Here is a 10,623-nt window from a genome sequence, read left to right on the forward strand (position 1 = left end):
TACTGCGTTTCTTAGTAAGGGCATAGAAATGTCCAAACATGCAGATGGGTAGTCATATGATGATTATACCGAACAACCCTCCCTCGGACTTTCCAAGTGGTTATCATTCATAGAGAGGATAAGTCCGTGGTTATGATTGTAGACCATTAGTCCTTACGACCCGGGACAACACTGAGGCTCTATATGCTAGGGCTGTGCTTTGACTCGTTTACCAGCTCCAGGAGAGTCATCAGGTGGCGAGGTTGGGTACAGTTGCGACACATATAGGAGCTAGTGCATTGTAGTTGGGGATTCACCGCTCATCTACGAGTGTGGATATCCTATGTTATCTAATGAAATAATAGTGCATGGAATCTCTGGCCAGAGTACGAGTTGTACGTTGGAGAAGGAGTTCTCCAAATAGTACACGCGATGCCACTATTATAGTTATCACACAGTTATCGAATTAATATGCAACCCTCGATGAACCAATGGTTGCAGATTCGATCGGGATATATGAGATGAAGGGACCGTACTGTACGCTAACCATAATCGACTGGTTCTTCCAGGCACTATCAGTGATACCTAAGGGATAATGGGGCGATGCTACTAGACGCTCTTACCATGATCCGATGGGTACAATCAGAAATGAGTTCTGACATTCTTGATCAAGGTGTTGATGAAAAGAATGGGGCTAACTAGGGTAAGCCCGAATAAAGGATTATGTCCTGAATCACAAAGAGTTGTGAACCCACGGCTAGCTGTATCCCTGAACCATTGAGGTTCACACAAGTACTGGATCGTATGTTCCCGTTGAGAGAACAAATTCAAGAAGTTGAATTTATATTATATAGTAAATTCAAGGAGTTGAATTTATGATAATTAAATTTTGAGAGAATAACTTCAAGTAGTTGAATTTAAAAAATTTGAGAATTTAATTTATTAAACTCAAATGTTGGGTTTATTTAATATTAAATTTTGGAGGTGATGTAAATTCAAGTAGTTGAATTTATAATTTAAATAATAAATTCAAATGTTGAATTTATAATGTATTTAATTTATTAAGCTCAAAAGTTGAGTTGATCAATTAATAAATTAAATATGGTGGATAATATGTTTAATGGACTTGTAGGGGTACAAGTCCAACATATTAAATAATTAAAGTTTTAATGGACTTTGATAAAATTAATTAAACTAGTTGGAAAAGCTCAATTAATTAAATCAAGCCCATTCATGTTAATTATGTAATTAGGGTTTAATTTAATTATATATAACACAAGCAAACAAAAAAAAAAAAACCCTAGCCACCACCATACAATCCTACGTGAGCCTCCACTCAAAAGGAAAAGGAATTCGGCCACTTGTTTTGAGAATAGAAAATATTGAGCCGTCTCTCAATTTCCTCTCCTACGAAAAATCTCTTTCACATTCTCTAGTGCAATATGAAAGAGGAACATACTATATAGTCGTGGACTTGATAGGAGGATTTCATTGAAGAAAGTTCGTAGGGAATCAACAAGAGCTAATCCGTTTATACCGGATTAGTTGGAGTCCAGTGATTTATTCACCCAAGGTATAATTTTTCTAACATCCTATGTATGTTATGTAAAATCATACGAGCGCCTAAAGCAAAATTATTTTGTTTTTCAAAACAAATTTTTTTTAAATCTTCCGCTGCGTTTGGGCGTGTAGAAAACCAGATCCAACAGAGGTATCAGAGCCAGGTTTTCTGAATCGTATGATTTTAAATTATATTGAATAATTTGTTTCTAACCACACAAGAAAATTTTCAGAAAAATCGATGCACCATAAAATTATTTTTTTTCGGAAAAACAAAAAAAAAATCGCGATCTGCCCGGAACTGTTCCGGACAGACCGCGCGCAGGGCTGTGCGCCACGCCCTGCGCGTAGAACGCGTAGCGTGCGCGCGCGGAGCGGCGTAGCATGCGGAACGATCGCACACTGTGTGCCGCCCTGCGCGGCGCACAACGCGGCGCAGCGTGCGGACTGCGCACGGCGCCGCGCGAAACTGTGCGCGCCCTGCGCGCACATGTGGCTGCCACTGCTCGAAACGTTCGGGCAGCGGGGACGACTGCCCGGGATCGTCTCGGGAAGCGTTCTGATTTGTGGGCTTGAATTGTTTGGGCCCATGGTGAAATTTTCTGATTTTTTCAAAATTTTGGGTATAATTAATATTTTTGAAAATTGGTTCAATTTTTATTTTGGAAAATTAATTTTTGGAAAATTTATAATTTTCTTGTAAAATAAATAATAGAATATGATTTTAATTATTTATGGTAAAAATGAGTTTTTACAAGAAATCAATTATTATTGATTTAATTGGAAATTAAATAAAAGAGTTTATTTAATTTATTAAATCCTTTAATAATTGTGGTGGTTAGTGATAAATTATTAGATATATGATTTATCAATTAATTAAATTGTTTAATTAAATTGATGTTAATATTTGATATTAAATGCATGAAGGATGATCGAGAGCCTTGACCAATGTGTTAGGTGTATGTTAGGATATTTTACTGTTTTTTTATTCATTTTTATAATATTTGATATTATTAAAGTGGGTCTAGTTTATGGCCCGTTCCCACCCCATGAGATGTATCCCTTATGTGCCATGGCTATTTAAATGTAATATTAGAAATAGTGGGAGATCAAGACTGAAAGATGGTGGGCCCGATAATCAAGACGAAGACATGTAAAATATTGGAAGCTCTTGTAATAGTTGCATTTGCATCCCTGCATTCACCTAGGTTTTGGACCTGGATCCATGTATGGCTCACATGGATCTAATAGTGTTGGCGATCGATCATCCTTATTTATTGTTGAATGTCATATTATGATATATGTGATATATAGTAGTATGCATGTATGTATATTATTATATAATATAGTTGCATGAATCCGACAAACATACAAACTCGTGGCACGCGAATTTTAAATTAAAATGATGAGGCAATTTTAAAATTAAAATCCCTCATTTTGAATATGATTCAAAATTTATATCAAATCGAAAAAGTAAAAAATTAAAAGAGTTTAATTTTTCCTTGCCTTCCATCAACCGTGGTTGCATGTTGATTGCTACCCGCGGACAGTGTCTGGCTCATATTATTGGGGAGGCCTGTACGCCGGAAAGCTGTGACTTCCATCGGACATATGATGTGAATTGAGTGGAATTCTCATGACTTCGGCTCATATTATTGGGAGAACTCATGGCGACCGTCCACTACAATTCAATATTGATGGGTTGGTTTGACACATGAAAATAAACGACGTCATATTATTGGCTCCTTATTAAACGTGAGGCAAAACACGTGGAGGTTGCATAGGAATGCAATTGGACCCTACCTTTTAGAAATTATAATTGGCTGATATTAGTCGAGATTATAATTGGCTAATTGGACTCTACGTGCCTACTAAGGAAATACGATTTTCCTTTTTCATCAGAGGGTGGTGAAAATGTCAAAATAGTGGGAGGGTAATTTATAAAATGAAATCCATATTTTATATCTTAGAATTATTTTAAAATTATCAGTAACCTTTATCTATTTTCATTTTCAGTATATTTACGATGTTTACTCGTAACCCGCTTTCAATCATTTACGATCAAAACAAATTGACTGGCCCTAACTATCATGACTGGTTTCGAAACTTAAAGATTGTTCTGAACTCCGAAAGGATTGCATATGTGCTTGATAATAAGCCACCTAAGGAGGCGGCTCCTGATATCAGTAGGACTGAATTAGCTAAGCTTGAGAAACATTGGGATCATGATCTCCAAGCTAAGAGCTATATGTTGGCTTCCATGTCGAATGAACTTCAGAGGAGGTTCGAGGAGGCGGTGAATGCTGCTGACATTCACCTTCATCTGAAAGAATTGTATGCTGTACAAACTCGTTCAGAAAGACATGCGACTGTTAAAGAACTCATGACTACACGCTTGCGAGAGGGGACTTCGGTCCATGAGCATGGTGTTAGGATGATTGGGCTCATTGAGAAGTTGGTGGGACTCGATTTGGTTATACCTAGTGAGCTCTCGATTGATATTCTCTTGCTGTCTTTCCCTGCCTCGTTCGATGGATTTGTGGTTAATTTTAATATGAACAAGCTTGAGGCCTCCCTTGAAGAGTTGGTCAATATGCTTACTAATTATGAGGCCACAATTAAAAAGGAAAAGCCTGTTCTTCTAGTGGGTTCTTTGTATGGTACGAAAAAGGGAGCCCCGAATAAAGGCAAGAAGCGTTCTGCCCCTCCAAAGAAGAACAAGCCCAAAAAAAAGCCATACAAGAAAGCAAATCCGGGGCCCACAAAGCCTGGCAAGTCAGAGCATGTCTGTTTCCACTGCAAAAAGCCTGGACATTGGAGGCGTAATTGCGAGGAGTATCTTGCCCAGAACTGTTCTGGCCATGGTATGTTTTATATTGAAGTTAATGTTTCTATTAATTCCTCTTCTTGGGTATTGGATACCGGATGTGGTTCTCATCTATGCAATGATTTGCAGGTGATGGGAAGAAGCAGGAGGCTTAGAGATGGTGAGCCTTTCTAAGACTAGGAAATGGAGCAAGAGTTGATGCCACTGCCGTTGGAGACGTTACTTTAATTTTGGACAATAATTTTAAGTTGTTTTTGAGAGACGTTTTATTTGTTCCTGAATTGGTTAAAAACATTATTTCTATTTCTATGCTTGATAGGGATGGTTATTCTTGTATTTTTGCTAAAGGTGTTTGCAATTTATACAAGAATGAATGTTTGATTGGAACTGGAGAATTAACAAACGATCTCTATAACTTAAAATTGAAAGATATTCCGTTTAACAATGTCCAAGCGCATACAAAAAGAACAACAAAAAAAAGAAAAATAGAAGATCCAAATCCCGCACAAATATGGCACGCTAGACTAGGTCATATTTCCCAAAGAAGGATGCATAAGCTAGTGGGAGAAGGCATGTTTGACTTGTCAGACATAAATTCGCTACCAACTTGTGAGTCTTGTCTAAAAGGAAAAATGACTAAAACTCCATTCAATGGAAACGTGGAACGTGCGCATGGTCTACTGGATTTGATCCACACGGACATTTGTGGCCCGCTAAGTGTTAGCACAAAAGTTGGGCATTCCTACTTACCTTTACTGATGACCATTCGAGGTATGGGTACGTTTATTTGATGAAACACAAATCTGAAGCATTTGAAAAGTTCAAAGAATTCAGATCTGAAGTAGAAAATCAGCTAGAAAGAAGTATTAAGGCACTTCGATCTGATCGAGGTGGAGAATACTTAAGTGCTGAATTTTTGGGTTATCTAAAAGAGAATGGGATTCTCTCACAGTGGACTCCACCAGCAACACCACAATTGAATGGTGTTTCTGAACGTCGAAATCGAACCTTGATGGATATGGTTCGATCTATGAAGGGATTGACTGAATTGCCTATATCGTTTTGGGGCTTTGCTCTTGAACTGCGGCAATGTTGTTGAATAATGTCAATACAAAAGCAGTGGATAAAACACCATATGAGATATGGATGGGAAAAACTCCCAAATATTCTTACATGAGAATATGGGGATATCCTGCTTATGTGAAGCAGACATTGGGAGACAAATTGGATAGTAGATCCACTTTGTGCTACTTTGTAGGATATCCAAAGAATTCTATTGGATATTATTTCTATCATCCAAATGAAGCAAAAGTGTTTGTTTCAAGAAATGCCACCTTTTTGGAAAAGAAATTTCTATTAGATAGAAAAGGAAAGATGATAGAACTTGAAGAAATTCAAGATACTCCATCAACTATAGAAGTTGAACCCATTTCCCAAGAACCAGTAGTTGAAGTACAAGCTTCTAGAAGGTCTGATAGGGTTATTAGACCACCTGCAAGATATACGCTTCTTCATGAACAAGGTCATGATGAGTCTTGTGTTGGATGTGATCCAATGAATTTCAAAGAAGCATTATCTGATACTGATTCAACCAAATGGCTTGAAGCCATGCAGTCAGAAATGGACTCTATGTATTCAAACCAAGTCTGGACATTAGTGGATCCACCTGAGGGAATCGTTCCCATAGGATGCAAATGGATCTACAAAAGAAAGCTTGGGGTGGATGGGAAGGTAGTGACCTTCAAAGCAAGACTGGTTGCAAAAGGATATACTCAAAGGCAAGGAGTTGAGTATGAGGAAATTTTTTCACCAGTTGCTATGTTTAAGTCCATTAGAATACTACTAGCCATAGCAGCATGGTATGACTGTGAGATATGGCAAATGGATGTAAAGACTGCTTTCCTCAATGGAGACATCAAAGAAGAAATTTATATGTTTCAACCCGAGGGATACACATCAGTAGGGAGTGAGCATAAGGTATGCAAACTTCAGAGATCAATATATGGTCTCAAGCAGGCATCAAGGAGTTGGAACCTCAGATTTTATAGCACTATCAAAGAGTTTGGTTTTTCTAAGAATCCTGAGGAACCGTTTGTGTACAAGAAAGTTAGTGGGAGTGCAGTGACATTCATAGTACTTTATGTTGATGATATCCTGCTAATTGGGAATGATGTAGGATTACTGCAATCAACTAAAGTATGGTTAGCCAGTAAATTCTCCATGAAGGACATGGGTTAAGCATCCTATGTATTGGGAATACAGATCTATAGATATAGATAAAAAAGGATGTTGGGGCTCACCCAAGCCACATATATCGATATCATTATAAAACGATTCTCTATGGAAGAGTCCAAGAGATGATACTTACCAATGTGTCATGGTATTACTCTATCTAAAGCTATGTGTCCCAAAACTGATGAAGAGATAGAGATGATGACACGAATTCCATATGCGTCAGCCATTGGTAGTATAATGTATGGTATGATATCGACAATTCCTGACATTGCTTATGATTTGAGTGTTACAAGCAGATATCAGGCGAACCCTGGTCCACTGCATTGGAAGGCTGTGAAAGACATTCTTAAGTACTTGAGAAGGACTAAGAACTTGTTCATGGTCTATGGGGGTGGAGAATTAAAATTGGAAGGCTACACTGATTCTAGCTTCCAATGTGATGTAGATGAATCGAAATCGACCTCTGGTTTTGAATTCATGCTTAATGGTGCGGCTGTCTCTTGGAAAAGTTCCAAGCAAGACACCGTTGCGGATTCCACCACAGAAGCTGAATACATTGCTGCAGCGAAAGAGGCAGTTTGGATGAGGAATTTTGTCCAAGAGTTGGGCGTTATTCCTAATGGAGTTGATCCAGTCCCGGTGTACTGCGACAACACTGGTGCCGTTGCGCAAGCAAAGGAACCAAGGTCTCATCAGCGATCCAAACATGTACTGAGGAAATTCCACATCATCCGGGAGATTGTGGGAAAGGGAGACATATCAGTCGAAAGAGTCCCCTCTGCAGATAACGTTGCCGATCCACTTACGAAGCCCTTGCCAGGACCATTGTTTGAGAAGCATCACGAAGCAATGGGATTAAAGTTTATGGGTAATTGACTCTAGGGCAAGTGGGAGATTGTTAGAGTAGATGCCCTGCAAGCCAACTGTTGGCTAGGGATTTCATTGACTCAAGTGTAATAAACAATCTTTATTTTAATATAATTAATTATTTCATGGTTTGTTATTTCTTTATCTGTATACCCATGTTATCAAACATAGATAAAGACCTTGATTATACATTAATACAAATGAATCGTAATTCGATGTTGAAACTCGTTTGTAAATACTGTATGATCTAAATTCGTTCCTAGTCGATTCAGCCGCCTTAAACATGGATAAAGGTCTCTTGAGCTCGAGACTAGCATATGTGATGTTGTGTACTGCGTTTCTTAGTAAGGGCATAGAGATGTCCAAACATGCAGATGGATAGTCATATGATGATTATACCGAACAACCCTCCCTCGGACTTTCCAATTGGTCATCATTCATCGAGAGGATAAGTCCGTGGTTATGATTGTACACCATTAGTCCTTACAACCCGGGACAACACTGAGGCTTTATATGCTAGGGCTGTGCTTTGACTCGTTTACCGGCTCCAGGAGAGTCATCAGGTGGCGAGGTTGGGTACAGTTGCGACACATATAGGAGCCAGTGCATTGTAGTCGGGGATTCACCGCTCACTTACGGGTGTGGATATCCTATGTGATCTAATGAAATAATAGTGCATGAATTTTCTGGCCAGAGTACGAGATGTACGTTGGAGAAGGAGTTCTCCAAATAGTACACGCGATGCCACTATTATAGTTATCACATAGTTATTGAATTAATATGCAACCCTCGATGAATCAATGATTGCAGATTCGATCGGGATATATGAGATGAATGGACCATACTGTACGCTAATCATAATCGACTGGTTATTGCAGGCACTATCAGTGATACCTAGGGGATAATGGGGCGATGCTTCTAGACGCTCTTACCATGATCCGATGGGTGCAATCAGAAATGAGTTCTGACATTCTTGATCAAGGTGTTGATGAAAAGAATGGGGCTAACTAGGGTAAGCCCGAATAAAGGATTATGTCCTGAATCACAAAGAGTTGTGAACCCACGGCTAGCTGTATCCCTGAACCATTGAGGGTCACACAAGTACTGGATCGTATGTTCCCATTGAGAGAACAAATTCAAGAAGTTGAATTTATATTATATAGTAAATTCAAGGAGTTGAATTTATGATAATTAAATTTTGAGAGAATAAATTCAAGTAGTTGAATTTATAAAATTTGAGAATTTAATTTATTAAACTCAAATGTTGGTTATTAAATATTAAATTTTGGAGGTGATGTAAATTCAAGTAGTTGAATTTATAATTTAAATAATAAATTCAAATGTTGAATTTATAATTTAAATAATAAATTCAAATGTTGAATTTATAATATATTTAATTTATTAAGCTCAAAAGTTTAGTTGATTAATTAATAAATTAAATATGGTGGATAATATGTTTAATGGGCTTGTAGGGGTACAAGTCCAACATAATAAATAATTAAAGTTTTAATGGACTTTGATTAAATTAATTAAACTAGTTGGACTAGCTCAATTAATTAAATCAAGACCATTAATGTTAATTATGTAATTAGGGTTTAATTTAATTATATAACACAAGCAAATAAAAAAAAAACCCTAGCCACCACCACACAATCCTACGTGAGCCTCCACTCAAAAGGAAAAGGAATTCGGCCACTTGTTTTGAGAATAGAAAATATTGAGCCGTCTCTCAATTTCCTCTCCTACGAAAAATCTCTTGCACATTCTCTAGTGCAATTTGAAAGAGGAACATACTATCTAGTCGTGGACTTGATAGGAGGATTTCATTGAAGAAAGGTCGTAGGTGATCAACAAGAGCTAATCCGTTTATACCGGATTAGTTGGAGTCCAGTGATTTATTCACCAAAGGTATAATTTTTCTAACATCCTATGTATGTTATGTAAAATCATACAACCGCATAAAGCAAAATTATTTTGTTTTTCAAAATAAAAGAAAAAAATTTTAAATCTTCCGCTGCGTTTGGGCATGTAGAAAACCAGATCCAACACATACCACAACGGCAAAAACCCGTTGCTAAATTTAGCGACGGGTTTTTCTAAAATTTTTTGAAACCGTTGCTAAGTTTAGCGATGATTCAAAGCCAAACAGTTGCTAAATTTAAAACAGCGACGGTTTTTTATTTATCGTCGCCAATAGTGACGGGTTTTCCAAAAACCGTCGCAAACTTTCTATATATACTATTATTTTCGGTCCATTTTTCTCCACAACACTTAAAATTTTTCTCTGTTACACGGTTTTATCATTTCACAAAACACTTAAAATTTTTCCCACAACTTCATAACACTTAAAAAATATTTCTCTCTTACACGATTTTACTATTTCACAATACTTAAAATTTTTCTCTTTGACACGATTTTAGCTTCGATAGTTAGTTTCTTTTATATATATTAAATTATTAAAAGTATTTGTTTTATTTTTTGAAACAAATTAGCGACGTAAATCATGATTATTGACTGTCGCTAAAATTAGCGAAGGTTTTGAATAAAACCAATGCTAATTTTAGTAGCGACGGTTTTCCAAAACCGTCGCAAATTCTACCTACCACAAAACCGTTGTCGTTGAACAGACTTTCAACAACACCCTCTGTTACAACAGTTTTAAAAAAGGCTACGACAACGGATTTTATCCGTTGTCGTATGCCGTTTTTGTTGTAGTGGTTGATGATGGGAAAGCGACGAAGTAGTTCAAAGAAGCGAGAGAAATGTGTGGCATGCAATAATCCGAGAACCCTTTCCATCGCCATATGAAATTTTAAGAATGAACGCAATATTTCAATGTTATATGTTTTTGCTTTTTTTATGTTGGTTAGGCATTTCCTTAGATTATTGCATATGCTACTTGGTATTCAATGCATTGATATATGAGGTTTAAGATGTTGATTGTTTTTAAATATGTTGTTTTTGCGTATCTTATAAGTTATGGTATGTTTTCTAGGCATGCTAGACCATGTGTATCCATGAAATGTCCTTGTTTTGTCACATAGAGGAGTTTGAGGTTGCAAGACAGATCAAGGAGTGAACACGTTGTTCCTGGCATGCAGAGGTGCTGTCTCAGTAGGGGTGTTGTCCCAGTACACGAGATAGAGAGTGGGTGT

At 37.3% G+C, this 10,623-nt stretch overlaps 1 protein-coding gene across 1 annotated transcript; it reads left to right on the top strand.

The window, feature by feature from the left end:
• Window positions 1-3,565: 3,565 nt before the first annotated feature.
• On the top strand, window positions 3,566-10,350 carry LOC140831425 (uncharacterized). The gene is made up of 3 exons (XM_073195179.1): window positions 3,566-3,880; window positions 3,995-4,324; window positions 10,339-10,350. Exons 1-3 carry the CDS (start codon window positions 3,566-3,568, stop codon window positions 10,348-10,350), a joined length of 657 nt encoding a protein of 218 aa, XP_073051280.1.
• Window positions 10,351-10,623: the final 273 nt, after the last annotated feature.

Source organism: Primulina eburnea, chromosome 5 (assembly GCF_022965805.1).
Source record: "Primulina eburnea isolate SZY01 chromosome 5, ASM2296580v1, whole genome shotgun sequence".
Taxonomy (NCBI): Eukaryota; Viridiplantae; Streptophyta; class Magnoliopsida; order Lamiales; family Gesneriaceae; genus Primulina; species Primulina eburnea.